Source organism: Caretta caretta, chromosome 1 (genome assembly GCF_965140235.1).
Source record: "Caretta caretta isolate rCarCar2 chromosome 1, rCarCar1.hap1, whole genome shotgun sequence".
Classification (NCBI taxonomy): domain Eukaryota; kingdom Metazoa; phylum Chordata; order Testudines; family Cheloniidae; genus Caretta; species Caretta caretta.
This window is the reverse complement of record NC_134206.1, coordinates 61,670,628-61,687,153: the sequence shown is the minus strand read 5'-3', so window position 1 is coordinate 61,687,153 and position 16,526 is coordinate 61,670,628. Positions and strand designations below refer to the sequence as shown.

Genomic DNA, 16,526 nt, shown 5'->3' with positions numbered 1-16,526 from the left:
CTTGGTCCCCTTATTTCCCCCCTCCGCCGCAATTTTTTATCCCAGTGTTGGCCAGGGAGCAAATTCTGAGGGCAAGTGAAGGCCGAATTAGGGCACCACCTACAAGGGTGTGACTGGCGTAGCTGCAGGCGAGGACACACCAGCCCCGCCGGTGCGCCCCACTCCCGGAGCCGAGAACACGCCCACGCTGGGCAACGCGCGTTAGAACGCTCGCTCCACCCGTCCCTCTCAAACCACCAATCAGCGCCTGGCAGCCGCCTCCCGCAGAACCTTGTCTCCTGCAGCGTTCCATCCACGGAACGCTGAGAGAGAACCTTTGGCGGATGCGCGACTCGAGCTCTGGCAGCTCCCTGCTCCGCACAGTGCAAGCGGGATGCGCGCTCGCAGCCAGGGGAAAGCGGAGGCTGCAGGCAGCCCTGGCAGGTGCCGTTTGTGTTTAGGCAGCAGGGGGACCGGAAGGGTAGGAGGAAGCAGGAGAGGGTTTCCTGAGATGAGAGATTACTTCCGTCCATCCATCCTGCCAGCCCCCCTCTCCTCAGTCTGCAGCCAGCTGGGGGTACTGAGGAACGAGCGCTGAGTCTCAGGGCAGTAGCAGCCACGGTTACTCCCGTCACGGGGGTGGGGGGTGTTCTGTTGGCTCGTCACAAACCAGACCCAGAAGCCAGGTGGCCTCCGGCATTTCTGAGCTCTCTAAATCTCCACCCCAGAGCGATGGTGGCCAAACAGCGGATCCGGATGGCTAACGAAAAGCACAGCAAAAACATCACACAGAGAGGGAACGTAGCCAAAACCCTGGTAAGGTGACATGGGAAGAGGGGGCAGAGGGGATTGCGAGAAGGCAGGGCTTCTCTCTGCCCATTCCTCGGCTCAACACGTGGGAAGGTGTGGGAATCGTGAGCTAAAGGGTTAACAAGCTACAGGAGCCCCAGGGGAAGCAGAGGATGATCCTTCTTGTGCTGCTGAGGGGAGTAAATGCTCCAGCCAAGCTAGGGGTGTAGAACAACGGGATAGTAAAATCAGGGGCTCCTGTCCCAAGCTGCGGCAGAATGGAGGAAATGTCACACCACGATGACTGAAGGTGTCAGTGTCTCCTGGAAAATACACAGCAAAAGTGTTCACTAGGAGAGAAAGAGATTGACTCTCACACACCTTCCACCTAAACACTCAGAAGGGGTAGAGTCTGTAACACAAAGAAAAATATACACACACCCCAGCCACTTGAGAAGAGAGAATGCAGGACACGCAACACATCCATCCCTGTCTAGGGGGACATGCAGCAGTATCCACCAGGGCTGGCTGCTGCAACATTACAGCTGTTGGAAGTGCACAGGCATGGAGGTGTACTCTCAAAGGGTTCTATCTCGCGAACAGGGATAGCACCAAGGGGAGTTATTGTGGTTTATTTCCTGTGGCCTCCGGTTTTTAAGAGATTCAAACATAACAGTTTATTTGACTTTACTAATTGTAAAATGGGTTTTTGTAGATGAAAGTCTTTTAGGCCTCTGAATCTCTTTTTTCTTGGCTATTTTATTTGAATGAGCTGTTTAGCTAGTTGGTCTTTATGGCTTTGTCTTGATGAGGAAAAGTAATTGAGTTTAGACCAGTTTAGTACAAGTTAGCTAAGTGCAACCTGAACTTGACCACTTTTCCTAGTCAATACAAAGCCTATGTCAATAGAAAAGAAGTAACTCGGCTGTGATCCCATTTAGTCTTTTAGGGCTCACTTCCACCCTCAGGTACAGTGGGACTAAAATGGAGCCCTTACTGAGTTGGCAGATCAGCTGGGACAACAGCCCTCACACCTGATGAGGCAATAGCCTTCCAGCTAACGACATCTTGCTTATTACTTTAAATAAAGGTCGCACTTATGCTCCAGTTGTATACACTGAGATAGAAAATTGAAGAGTTTAACTGTGCTCAGATTCATGCATTTTGGTATTAGCAATGGACTCGGCTGAGCCACTGACATTTCAGCTGCTTAAATTCAGTGTTCAAAAGTGCTCTTAGAAAGCTGGTTAATGGGAAAGATTTTCATCTGAGCTCTAGCTCCCCTTTTCTCAAAGTTGTTTAGAGCTCTTGCTATTCTAATTCCACCCACAAAACCTTGAGTGTTTATTAATAGCTCACTATTCTTTCAGAGCTCCCCCCACCCCAAGAGTAACTGTTTCAAAGAGAACCCTATTACTATAATGTCAGGGAACTGCTGGAAATTCATAGTTGGGATTTTTGCTTTGCCAAGAAGCTCTTGCCACTTAGGGCTTGTCTACACCTGTAAATGTAAGCTGTAAGGCTGCAACAGCGCCACTGTGGGGTTTAGTGAAGATGCTACCTATGCCGACGGGAGAGCTTCTCCCATTGGCATAGATACTCCACCTCCCTGAGAGGCGGTAGCTAGGTCAGTGGCAACATAGCGCTCACTGTCTACACCAGGGGTTAGGTTGGTATAACTCTGTTGCTCAGAGGTGTGCATTTTCTACACCTTTGAGCGATGTAGTTGTACTGAAATAAATTGTGATTTAGGCTTGGTCTACACTAATCTCTTAACTCCCCCATCCTAGAATCCTGAGTGACTGAGCTAGCCCAGAAAATGGGATTTCTGTTCAATGAGATTTGGCTGTAATCTAGTGTTAACCTGGGTGAATCACACTATCACCTTAAAGGTGACCTGAAATGCTCTTTTTAAAATACATTAAAACTGCTAAAGTTTTGAAATCCTTAACACAATAGGATGAGTTATTTAAAAATAAATAAATAAATGCATTTTAAATTAAAATGTTTCAAGGTTGATTTAAAAATGCCAGGCTGTGGGACAGTGCCCTGCCAATGGCCAAAAGTAAGGGACATACCTTTGTTTTTTATTTACCACAAGTCACGTGACTGTTTTTCTCTGTTGTTCCTACCACTCGCTGATGCATGAAGCAGCTTGTCTGGAGGAAGTGTCTGTGACTAACAACAGATCTTATCTCTGGTGAAACAAATTGTCTGTGACTTTTTTATTATTTCGAGGCCTCTCCTGTTTCTGATAATACTGAGCACTTAGGGTTTGATCCTGCACCCCATTCAAGTCAATGGAAAAAATCATACTGATGAATGGAGAATTAAGCCCTTATGTAGCACTTTTCACCCAGAGATCTTGAAGTGCTTTAAAAAGCATTATTAGCACTGTTTAAATAGATGGGGGAAATGGAGACACGGAGAGGTTGTATGACACACCCACATTAAGAGGGCAGGTCGGTAGAAGAACCAGGGATAGAACCCGAGTCTTCTGATGTGTAGTCTGGTGCCCTATCCACTGGATAATTCTACCCTCCTTTTTACTGTCATCCCTTTGGTTTTTCTCCTCTCACTCTTCTTTGTTTCTGACCTTTTTGCTATCCTTTCCCTTCCTTCTCTCTTTTTTCACTTCTCCCTCCTCCCTTCCAGTCTGCTTACTAGCTTCTCTCCTCTCACCCCATCTTTTGCCATTCTCCTTCCATTGGCCACTTTTCTGCCTTCAGCCTCCACTCACTTGGCACTTCTTCCATGCAGCGCTTCTAGAATTAGATAGTAGCAGAAGCTCTAGCTTTCTAAAAATCAAGCTGGTTTGGATCAGGACTGCAGATCCATTATTATTCATATTTGTAACATCGTACCCCCTAGAGGCCTCAACCAAGACCAGGGTCCCTTTGAGCTAGGCACTGTAGAAACACGCAGTAATAGACAGTCTTTGTGCCAAAATGCTTACAGTCTAAACAGACAACAGTTGGGAGAAAGCAAATATTATGGTTGCCATTTTGCAGATGGAGAACTAAGGCACAGTGAAATGAAGTGACTTACCCAAAGTCACACAAGATGTCTGTGTCAGAGCTTGGAATTGAACCAGATCTCCAGAGACCGCAAGCATCACAAAACCATCCTTCCTCTAGGCACAATTCCACAACTTGAACCCAGATATGACTTTCAATTCCTTCTTTACTTGCCTGCCCAGTCCTGATCTTCGTGCTGTGTGAATCCTCTGCTTCCACTGATTATGTCCATAGTATCTCATGTCATCATATAACCCTCCGCTCATGTCTTGGTTGGTAAGAAGCTTCTAAGTCCACCTGTCCACCTCTTCCCTCTGTGTGGTCCTTGAAATCTTACAGTTAAGATGTTTGTATTTATGCTTAGTTATAAAAGCCTCTATCTAGTGCTCTAGGCTCCAAACAATAATCATACATCAAAACAAAAGTCAGCAGTTCAAAATGGCCATAGAAGACCATCAACTTCTTCCTTCCTTCCTCTCCTCTTCCAAGTGACCTGTTAGAACATTCAGTCATGCGTCCTTAAAATAAACTGACTAGAGTTGTGACTGTTTATCAAATTTATATTTAACTTAAGGATATTTTTGGCACATGCTGACCAAAATAAAATAAAAAATGAGTGTCCTTTGATATTGTTTTTCACAATTTCCTCTCCCAGTGGATGGGAATTGGCTGTAGGATATATATGTTTAGTTCTAAAGTGACAACCCAGTCAGGGAACATAGTTATTTTTCAAGCATCCCACATCTATTAGGTATCTCAGAAAACACCTAAGAACATATTTTCTGTCTCAAAGAACTTAAAATATAGATAGAACAAGGGAGACTAGTAAACAGCCCAACTGTGGGAGGGGAGAGGACAGAAATAGATAAGCAAACATTGAGGAATAAAACTCACTTTACCTTTCCCTAGAGAAATTCAAGTCGACTGATCTGCAGAGAATCTGTGAGAGTCATTATTCTATTTAAAGGGGGGGAAATGGGAGATTTCAATATTGTTGAATTAAGCTGTCTGATCTACTATAAATACAATTATCCTCTATTACTCTTCTGTTAGCGTATTGTGCTTCAGCTTTTCCTTTCAGCTTCTTAGCATTCCTGTGAAGCAGTTATGACAACGGAGTAAACTGTTTTACGTTAGACCTTTTGAGTATGTTCACTGTTTGAGGTTTGAAGCTGAAACCCCACCAGTTCTTTATCTTGATTTTTTGCATCTTATTTTTAAATGAGCTACCACGACAATTGGTTAAACTGGTAACAAACTGAAATCTTCTTTTCCCCCCACATTTTAGAGGCCCCAAGAGGAGAAATATCCTGTAGGACCATGGCTACTGGCACTGTTTGTTTTTGTTGTCTGTGGATCAGGTATGAACACACCACTGAGAATAGATAAAGAAGGGGTGTGGGAGGGAGTTGAGCAGACAGTAGAAAAGCATTTAAGAGCCTGATCCAGCTCCCACTGAAGTCAGTGGCATGGTTCCCATTTACTTCAGTGGGAGTGAAATCAGACCCTAAAAGTTTGTGGACAAAATTCTGACCCAGGATGCATGCACACAACTTCCACTGCAGCCAATGGGAACCTCTGTGTGTGTATTTATGAATCGAATTTGATGCTTGGCATACATTGTGGCTCTGGATCTGTCCCAGAGAAATCTACATGAGCATTTAGGAAAAGTTTCTGGAGATTGCAAGTGGTTTAATTTATTTTTCCTCTCAACTCTATCATTCGTTACTTATTATATAGTCTTGCTTAGCGCAAATGCATCCTAAGAGGAAAGCTTTTTACGCTTTCAGTCTAAAACTGGAGTTTCATTTCTAAGTGGGACCGGATGGCTCAAGTTTCCATGTCCTCTTAATTTTTCTTTCACCTCTAGGCTGTAGGTTTGAACCTGGGCTGGGATGGTAATAGCGTTACCATGTGGTGAATGTGAAATATATTCAATGGCCCAAACAAAATGAGTTCTTTGTAGTAGTCCAGTTCCTAGCAGACAGGTGTCCAAATCACAAAATCTGCATTACAGTTTGGCTGCAGGTGGCACATTTATTGGCAGAGTCAGAAAAGAGGCCACTGAATGGGAGGGATTTAACTACCTTCCAGAGCCGAGTTAAGACTAAGTAGTGTGCAGGAGCATATGATTCCACTTCCTTTGCTGCACTCCTTTTGTACCCAGAGGAGTTTCTTTCCCCAGGTTGTCAATCTAAGATCTTTCACAAGACGCGTGTTTTATAGTAATTTTTTTTAAGAGCCCCAAGATGGAGCGGGTCATAGATAGACCCACCCTGGAGTAAGGATTAGTCCATTGGTATTGCTCTGTTCATAGAGCTACCCATTGGTATTGCATTGCTTTCAGAAATGCAATGCATTGACCTTTGTGTTGATGTCTGACTTAATAAATGCCATTTTTGAGAATTTTCTGGGCCTATTTTTCACCTAATCTTAAAGCAGGATTTCAACTCCCCCCAAAAACAAATGGTAGTTTGATAAATCCACCACGGCCCATTGCAGCTAGATGTGTTCTTCTAAACGGTGCTAATGTAAGGCCTGATGCCTCATTCCTTATGCACCCAAATCTCTCCCTCCCACCAAAGTCAGTGGGAGTTTTTGGTGAATTTGGGTTGTCCCTGTAGTTATGGATTGCTAAAGCTAACAATCATGTAGAGCATAACATTAGACTGCTGCAAACCCTCCGGCTTCAGCTAGCCTGCAGCTCCAAAGACATGTAATGGAGTTGGGTGTCCTGTGAACTTTCATGTTTATTTATTCCCTTACATGGCCTCTAACTAACAATAAAGATGGTGATGCTTTTTAGACACATCAGTTGTGATGTCAGTGTCTCAAGAAATAATAGTTCCTTCCCATGACAAGATATCATGTGGTTTCAAACATGCTTTGGCAGAAAGAAAGAAAGAGCAGGGTCAAAGTGCAGTTCCCTATGTAGTTATTAGTTCTGTTGGGGGGGGCACCGAAGGATCCCAATCAGGGCTCCACTTTACTGGGCAGTGATGACCAAACAACGTACATGCAACCCTGCCCCAGAGCTCACAACAACAAAAACGCTAAGAAAAGTGACAAAAAACGAGTGATTTTTTAAAAAATGAAATTGAAAATAAGTCAATAAAACAAAGTCAAAATGTTACTTATTTTTAGAAAATAAAACTAGGTTAAATAGCTGAACATAGGAGATACAAAGAAGATAAATAAATATGCTGGTGATAAATGACAGAGTACATCCAATTGATTGCCAAGCAAGAACATTTTGTGGTATTGAATTCAACCCTGCATTCTTTACTCATGCAAACTAATCACTGACTGAAATGGGAGTTTTGCCTGGTGAGAACCATTGAATTGGTTTAATTATCTGAAGAGACATCATAATAATGTGGCTCAGATGTTTATCTTTGTCATTTTTAGAGCTCTATCAAACTTCAGTATTTGCTATGGCTATGTTTGTTCTTTCAGTAGTGAATCCATTAGACAAATGCCTCATTTTTCCACAAACATTTTCAGGGCTGTTCTTCTGAGCCATTGCAATCACACATGGCTTTCGCTGTAGTCCTTTTAATTATTCTTGACATTGGGCCCCATCCCCAAGGTGCCAGGCACTGTACAACCATGTAACAACCAACATGGAACCTGCCCCTGTTGCACATCTCTTTGCACCATGCAAATCAAAGGCCAGATTGTGCCACTGGACGAAGTACGCGCACGGCTACCATTCCATTTGCAATGTGGACCTCAGTTTTGAGATGGTGCCATTTTGGAAAAGGTATATTAGGGGTATTGCTGCACGAGGAAGGGAATTCCTAGCTTCTGTAGCTCAGATTTACAGATGTTAAAGCCAGAGAAGACCACTTGGATCATGTAGTGTGATTCCTACATTTTGCAGGACTAGTCTCCACTTAATTCCTGCAAATGTCTTATCCACTATCCGGTCACCTCCATTGGTAGCCTCCACCCAAAGGCTGTTACTGTTGAGAACTTTTGCTTAATGTCTAACCTGAACTTTTTTCCTTCCTTAGCTTCAGGCCATTGCTCCTTATCTACCATCTTCTGAGAATGGAATAATTCCCTTTCTTCATTTCTGTTATTACCTTGAAGGTATTTATAAACTGTGATCATGTTTTCTCCCAGCCCTCCCCTAGTCTTCTCTTTTCTAGAACATGCCCATTTAGTTCCCTCCCCCAGTAGGTTATAGACCCGATCCTTGTGTCCTTTGTGTTGTGTCTGTATATACTTCCTAAATGCTGAGGACTGGAAAGAAACACAATATTTCAGGTCTGCTACGTAGTCTGGCCCCCTTACCTTTCTAGTTTATACATGTGAAGCCTATTTACGTATCTGAGACCAGCAATGGTTTCTGTTCCATTTGCTTGTTTTGCAGTGGTGTTGCACTTGAACCGAATATTTCGCTTGCTATCTTACTATCACCCCTTGGTCTTGGCAGACATCCTGTTTCCCAGATAGCTGTCCTCCAGTTTGTATCAGTGCTGCTTACTTCCTCTTCCTAGGTGTATGGCTTTCGTATTTGATTTCATCTCATTGCATGTAACCCACTCTGCAAAATGATTCTTATCCTTCTGTGTAACTGGCTCATCCTACAAGGTTGAGATTGTCAGCAGTTTGAGCATGGTTGAATTTACATCTTCCTTTAGATTACTAATTAATGTATTAAATAATCTGGGGCCTAGTATGTGCCAGTGACACCACATATAGAGAACTTGCCATTTACAATATCTCTGATCCTCAGATCGTCAGTCAATTTCTAATCCACAATTTGGAATTTGTATCTTGGTATGAGTCACTCTAATAGAATTAAAATATGCTGGTATAAGAAAAATCTTATTACGATGAAGGTCCCAGACACCCAAAAGCTGAGGTACTATTTTTCAGCTCTGCCACTGATTCACTGTCTGAACTTGGGCAACTCACTTAACCTTACTGTGCCTATGTTCACTTATCTCTATAAAGGGATATAATGCTCACCACTTCGAGGCGATGTGAAGTAACATTAATTAAGGATTGCAAAGTGCTTTGAGACCCTAGAATGAAAGTAACCATGTGAGCATGAAGTATTATTGTTGTGAAAGCTGGCTGGTTTGCAAGGCCAGGTGAGATTCTAATCTAGTGGTACAGGATCTGTACAACACTGGGGGACGCACGTGAATTTACCTGAACTGGAGTTGTTTGGTAAATCCATCCATTTATTTACTAAATCAGTAAAGAGAGAAAAGAAAGGTAATTGTGTGAAGTGATCTATTTTAACAAACACGTTGGTGTAGAGATGTCTTTCTCCCAAATGTATACATGGACTATTATTTTGTATGTTCAGAGAGTTTGCCTAGAACTACTGTCAAGCTAATTGGCCGGTGCATGTTCTTCTTGTTACTTCCTACTCCCTTTGCCCTTTTTACAAGCACCTCTGCTGACCTACAGCATTTACTGAAGAGACTGAGCTTCCAAGATTTCCTTTGCAACTTCTTTTAGGATCTTCAGGGGCATTGCATCCACAGTTATAGATACTTTGCTCCATCTGGCACTCTAGCACCAACTCTTTGTTACTCTCTGCTCCTGGCATCTCCAGCAATTGTCTCTAATAATTTCCCAGAATCCTAAAGGAGGTTGTCCCATTATCATTATAACGAGTTGAAAACTGAGCACCAATAGTTATGTTTTCCAATACAAGATAAATGAAGCTTTCCAGCTAGGTTAGAGAGCTGACTTGTTTGCACTGGTCCTTCTCCCCTCTCCTTTTGACCCTTCACTTTTCTGATTGTATTTCTAGATTCTTTATTCCTTGCGACAAATTCTCTTCCTCCCTAGATCTTACACAATTTCATTTTGCTGGTTTGCTCCTTTTATGCTCCTCTGTGGCGAGCTTGGACCTACTCAATTCACCCTCCTCTTCATTTCCTATACACACTTCCTTCAGTTTCAAGTCTTCCTGTATCCAGCTCTTCAGCCTAGATGGGTTTTTACATGCATCTTTCCTTTACCCTGCTGCCTGGTCCAACTGCAACTCATTTTATTCCGCCAGCTTGCTTATTTCTGCAAGGTTTGCAGCATGAACACGTAGTGGAAGGTTTCTGCCTTTTAGAGTTGGGGGTTGAATCCAGGAAGGTGCTGAGGATCCTCAAATCCTTTCAAAGCCCCGTGACTAGTCACACAATTATAAATGCCACCCTTGGTCTCCCCACACAAAGCAATCATGCTGTCCGAGCACCCAGGACACCAGGACCATTTTAACGCCCCTGCTTCATGCCTGCTAAGCCATCCTTGTATTTTTAATACTTGAGATGCTGCTATGCAACCAATAGAACTTACTCTGCTTATTAATAATCCTTTGGATCGGTTAGTTACTAACAGGCCTCCTTTCAGGGCTCTAATATCCATGTTGAATATTGTCCCCTTTTAGTGCCTCCCTTTCTGTCTCCCCCGTTTCTCTTAGTCAGCCATATACTCACTGGCACTGTTATTCTCTCAGCTCTGCTCTCCCACCATTAAGTTATTAACTTCTCAGAGTCTAGACTCCCCACTTCCTTTCTCTCTCTCTCTCTGAACTTCCTCAGCAACTCCACTATTTTCCTGTTCCTTGCTGCACTTTGGAGTCAGATGCTATTAAACAGATTCACTCACTGGTTTACAGGCAGAGCTGGGTGCTCCGTGGAATTTGGGTTTTATAAAACCTCTTGCAAAAATAGTAGCTTTCTACAGTACAATGGGTCAGGCAAACTGGGTCCGGCCAGGTGACAGAAGCAGGTGATTTTCACTAGTTTTGCTGCTCCATAGCCTAATCGACTTGTGATTCAATTTAGTATAATATTGCAAGAGGCTTAACTGAATGGACTGCAGGGCAAATCCCATTTGATTGAGGAATCCTGTTTATTTAAGCAAGAAAAATAAATCTCAGAGAAGTGAATTATAAAAGCACTTACAGAACAAAATACAAAACCAAACAAAATCGTGTATTAAAAACATCTACAAAATCAAAACCACAAACCCTACCCCAAGCGGAGTTTCCACACAAAAGAACTGCCAGAGGCGCTGTGAAATCCCCTGTGGACTTTGCTGTTGCTGTGGATTTCCACGGAAGGTGCTCAGATAACCCAGTGATGAGTGGCAGTAAAAAACTCTGTGATAGACAGATCAGATAGTTCCAGGGCCAGATCCTCAGCTGCTGGAATTCGGCATCACTTCCTTGACTTACATACACCAGCAGAACATCTGTCCCCTGAAGTTGGCCGTTATTTTAAGTATTACCTTAAATAAATGGGTTTGGCGTTTAGTGTCCAAAATGAAGGCCTGACTCTGCAAACCCTTGTAGAGGGAGTCCTTAACCACGCAGCAAGTCTGTACGCCCGCTGGAAACCTGCGTCCCAGGGTGGGTAGACAGACACCTGCTAGGCAGCTCAAGCTAGCATGCTAAAAATAACAGTGTGGCTGCAGTGGCAGCTTGGGCTACTTGCCCAACCCCTTGGGTACTTACATGGGTGGCTAGCCTGGGCCACTGCTACGTAGAGCGTACTAGCTGAAGCAGAGGAGTGTGTCTCTGGCTAGCCCCGCTGGGAAGCACCGTCCCAGCTACTATATAGCCGCGCCCTCCTTGACTTCAGTGGAGCTTCTCAAGTGTCTGCAGGATGAGGGCAGAGACTCAGCGTAAATTACTGCAGCTCAGCAATCAAAGTCACCCTTCCCGATCTTACGCATTTTACTGCCTCGGTTTAAGAGGAAGCGCGTTTTTCTCAGTTTTTCTTAAGTTTTACAAACACACACCTCAAAGCTCTAAAAGGGCAACGGACGAGGGAGCTCTGTGAAAATACGCTTGCAGGGCCCGGGTCTTTTCACGGGACACGCTCAGCCCCTGCAGCTGCGTCAGCACAGACCGACTCGTGTGCTTGCACTCCCTGGTCCCAGCAGGTGGATGCCATTCCAGAGCGGAGGGATTAGGAGGCAGCGATGGTACAGATAAAGAGAACTTACATCATGTTTGTATAATTAAGAACCACGGCTCGATCCTGCAGCCTTTCAACGTCCCTTGAAGTCAGTGGGAGTTTTGCTCGCATGAGGTCTGCAGAATCAAGTCCTTAGTAATTAGTGTATTAACTATACTAAAGGACAGGAAATACAGTTACTCAATGCTCTGGTCCTTTTCTCTGTGGAGGTATAGGACCAGTTTGTGCCATCCACTTTGATACCAATAGAGATTTCTGTTTCAACTGTGATGGCACAATCTGCCTCATAAGAACGGCCATACTGGGTAGACCAAAGGTCCATCTAGCCCAGTATCCTGTCTTCCGACAAAGGCCAATGCCAGGTGCCTCATTTCCATTTAACCAGTTCTGGGGAACTGTCCCATCTTCTGATCTGAAATTTGCATCCCACACGGCTAGTAAACAGTAGTAAACACTGCTCTTGTTTGTGGGCTGCAAACATAGGCCCCAGTCTTGAGAGTCTTCGTGGGCAGACACACGTACAGTGCGGCTCTGCATGGGTCCACTGGAATGGATCTGTTTGCAGGATTGAGATGACAGTGCCCCATCTGGCAAAACTTTGCTTCCCAAAATCATCTTCCATGCAGCTCCTCACATGAGTGCATTTTTGCAGGATTGAGCCCACGGTATGGAATAATACAGGAGTTTAGATGGCCCAACCCCCACAAATCAGCTTCAGCAATAATTAAAGTAGGCTAGATTTGTGAGAGGTTGTATTCCTGTTACTGGTCTACCTACTTATAAGGAGCCGTTTTATAAACGGCCCTGTAACAAGAAGTGATTGTTCCCAAGAAAGAGACCCACCAACTGGTTAAGTGTACGCAGCTGTGCCTGGCAGCGGTGCTGCACACACTCTAGTCGAAGGGCTCTAATCCCTCATCAGCGCCGGAGGATTTACGCATGGTACTTCCATTAGTGTTCCTAGACAGTACCTGGGTAATCCTTTTTGCATCAATGGGGGGAGTAGGCCCCTACTCAAAAGAAGTCCACTGATCGAAGCACTTGCAAGATAACATCTAATCATGCATGTGAGAACACGAGCCATTCAGCTGTTTAAAGCCGCAGTATCGGAGTACAGGATTGAATTTCAGGAACGTTAACCAGCACCTCAACAGCCTCTCTTTTTGCCTTGTTGCAGCTATCTTTCAGATCATTCAGAGTATAAGGATGGGCATGTGAGGAGCTGCGTAGATTCGACATTGCCTTATCATCCAACATGGTGGACCAGATACAATTTTAGCCTGACTTAAATGTGAAGAGCTCTTATTTGAGAGTACCTGTGCGTTTCCTCTTGAATGGGGCAGACCAAATTACCTGCTGACCTGTCGTATCGGTTGTGCATGTGTTTTAACTGCCACAGCAGAAAAGGACACTTTGCTTTTCTATTGACTTAATGAGTTAACCACATTGGTTAGCTGTCAGTGCTGTTCAGTTGATTTATTTCTTTTTACCTAATGTATTTGTGTGTGATCGTGTGAGTGCCTGTTTATCTACTCTGTACATTCTAATTGTTTTATGCTGAAATTTGTTTTTATTACAAATAAATATTCATGTTCAACTTGACTACATTTGTTCCATTTTTCCAAATGTATGGCTGTATAAACCGCCTCCCCTCCCTCCCCCTTAAAACACACACTAATGGCCAAATCTTGAGTTCCTTACTCAGGCAAATCTCTCAGTAGATCTGATTTGCCCTCACACAGGTGTAAATCAAGAGTGGCTAGAGTTAAATTCTTTGGAGTTACAAGAATTTTACATTGGTGTGAGATGAGAAATCAGGCCCACTGGAAGGTTTGTCCGAGTAAGAACTAATTAAAAACTCACTTAGGACATTGGGAATAGCTGTCATGATATAGCCATTTAGGAATGATGTTTTCATAGCAGGATGGTTTCAGGATTTTCCTTTGACTAGAAATCCTCTGAAAGTTGTTTGCAAAGAAAAGCCTTCCCTTCCCAAAGCAATGGGAGTGACTCAAGAGGAGATTAGATGAAAAGGTTGACGTCCTGAGGTTCTTTCACATCCCTTTATTTCGGAAAGTCCTTTCTGAATCCCCAAACAGGTTTAATAAAGTGGTCATTGTTCTGTAGCTGCTAAATGTCCACCCTAATGAAACTTCTTCCTAGGGTTGCACGCCAGGACCAGGAAAAATCATTTCCCAACACAGTGCGGGAGAGGGAGGATTTGCATATGCACAAGTGGCAGTTAGGTGACTAACCACAACTGACTCAGGCCGTTAACTACCATTTGTGCCTTTGAAAATCCTCCTCCCACCCAATAAATGCTAAGCTGGGATTTCAAAGAAGCCTAAAGTAGGTAGCATCCAACTGCCTTAAACCTCTTTTTAAATCTGAGCCCCTAATTATAGCCTCAAAATGTAATTTTTAAGAGAGGACATAGGAGAGAAAAGCCAAGACCCTTCTCAACGTTGATCAAGGGCCTGAACCATCACGGTGCTCCTCTTTTTATTACAGTTTCAAACACTGTTGGAGACTGCAAGTAAATTATCTTTGCATGGATGAGTGGGAATAATATTAGGAGCATACTTCCTTTTGCTATCTCTCCCAGCCCCTCTTTATAATCCTACCCACAATGGAGCAGCCACAGTCACTACCTGCACTCCAGGTAAGCAGTCTCCACGATGGCAATGCTGGTCTGTAATTAGCTACTTTCAATTGCTACAGGCAGAATACATTTCTTCTCCCTTCCCCCACAGACTGAATATCGCTCCCAGCCCCAACTAACATGAAGCACTGTGGGGTCTCACCTAAAACACGGTGGCTTGTTGCGTCAGTGCATAGAGTTATCCATTAAGGGACAGATTTGCAAAGGGACAAAGGAGAGTTAAGCATCCAACTCTCACAGAAAGTCAATGAGTACCTTTGAAACATCTGCCCCCAAGATATCAAAAACAACCACCACTCCAGTTATTTTAAAAGGTAAGGGACAATTGTCAGCTCCTAACTCATTTTTAGGCACTAAATAGAAGTGGCCTGATTTTCAGAGTTGCTGAGCACATCATGTTGTAATTACTTGTATTACACAGAGTAGCACCGAGAGATCACGGCCCCTTTGTGCACTGTGCTGTACAAACATACTGGAAGAGAGAGTACCTGCCAAGACGAGGTTACAATCTAAATAAGCAAGATAGATAATCAGAGGAAGGAGAAACAGAGGTACAGAAAAGTGAAGATGACTTTCCCAGGGTCACACAGCTGATTATTCCTGGCTCTGCCATTAATAATAGAATATAGCACCAAGTTCTTACATAACATGTGTCATCTGTAGATTCCAAAGCACTTTACAAAGGAGGTCACAGTATCATCTTTTACAGCTGGGGAAACTGAGGCACAGAGAGGCAAAGTGACTTACCCAAGATCTCCCAGCAGGGCAGTGGCAGAGCCCAGGTCTCCCACATCCCAGTCCAGGACCCTCTCCACTCAACTATACTATAGCTCCACTTGACTTCCATGCGATTTGTGGGTACTTAGCTCTTCTGAATGTTAAGCCATTTGTAGCCAGCTGCCTAAAAATGGATGATAAAAATAAAACTTTAGACACCCATGTTTGAAAGTTTTGTCCTAGTTTTTTGCCTCACAAAGTTTTTCTTCAAGGCATTTTCAAATCAGTGTTTCCTGTCCTGGTAAAAGAGCAAAAGACGCTCCCTCTTACCCCCTCCCCTTCCCCTTGTCCCATTCCTAAATAAATCTATTCCTCTACGTTTTATAGGATTAGCTGGTCAAGATTTGAATGATATGTGCATGTATGTTTTTGCCCTATTAGCTCTAATGCAAACTTCACACACACAGTAAAACTTTCAGCTGCATGACAACACAAACAGAGCAATTATCATAGGCAGAGAACAATGTGTGCCGAGCAGCTCGCCCAATTTGGGTTCAGCGATGCTGCACAAAAGGCGGTGGGTGCCCTCACTAAGCACATGGAGGCAGCTAGAGCTGTCAGTTACTGGTACAAGGATGTTTACAAGGCCTACACATCTACTTCCTGTTCCAGAATGTTCTGCCTCTGCAGGCAGCGCACCCAACTCTCACCTCTCCAAATTTTCTTCTTTTTTCTGATTCTGAACTATCCCCTTTTTACCTGATTTTGCTTTGCTGTCCTTTTCCGCACGTGGCACAGTGCTTTGACTTTACCTGAGCACTGCAAGCCAGGTAGCCATGCTCAGTATCATGGAGTAGAAGAAACAAAAGGCCTGTTCCTGTTCCTAAGGCAAGGCCGAAAGGAGGAATCACCATTTCTAGTCCCAAGGAAGAACAGCTAAGGCAGGAAAGATGATGAATTATCTATGATAGCCACAGCATCCGGGTAGGAGAATGTTTCCGCTCCAGCCTGTTCAGAGCTTGTAGGCTCCAGCTCTGTACAGATACTAAATGAAAGCTTTCAGAAAGTACCAAGAAACTTGGAGGCACTAAAAGATTAACGTGTGCTGCCTGGTGCCTGATTCTGGCCTTGCAGTCACTTGCCAAGAGTCCGTTTGACTTGCTCTCACGGTAGTTGTGATCTAGGAGAAGGGGCATGGCGGGACTCCGAGTTACTGTCAGTTGAGGATCAATAATGCACCCATCCAAAGAGACAGTGGTTCTTGGCTTGCTGATTACATTGTAATTTGAGTTTGCAGAGATCTCAGGGCACAAGACTCACATCAAACTGGCCAAAGTGACAACAAGAGAAAGAAAATGTTGGCCCAGTCTTGGGGCTAGTCTGTGCTGAGGGTGTTTGCACCAATATAGCTTCACA

At 43.9% G+C, this 16,526-nt stretch overlaps 1 protein-coding gene across 1 annotated transcript; it reads left to right on the top strand.

Moving 5' to 3' along the window:
* Nucleotides 1-429: 429 nt before the first annotated feature.
* On the top strand, nt 430-13,333 carry SERP2 (stress associated endoplasmic reticulum protein family member 2). The gene is made up of 3 exons (XM_048850905.1): nt 430-795; nt 5,074-5,146; nt 12,909-13,333. Exons 1-3 carry the CDS (start codon nt 712-714, stop codon nt 12,947-12,949), a joined length of 198 nt encoding a protein of 65 aa, XP_048706862.1. The 5' UTR covers nt 430-711; the 3' UTR covers nt 12,950-13,333.
* Nucleotides 13,334-16,526: the final 3,193 nt, after the last annotated feature.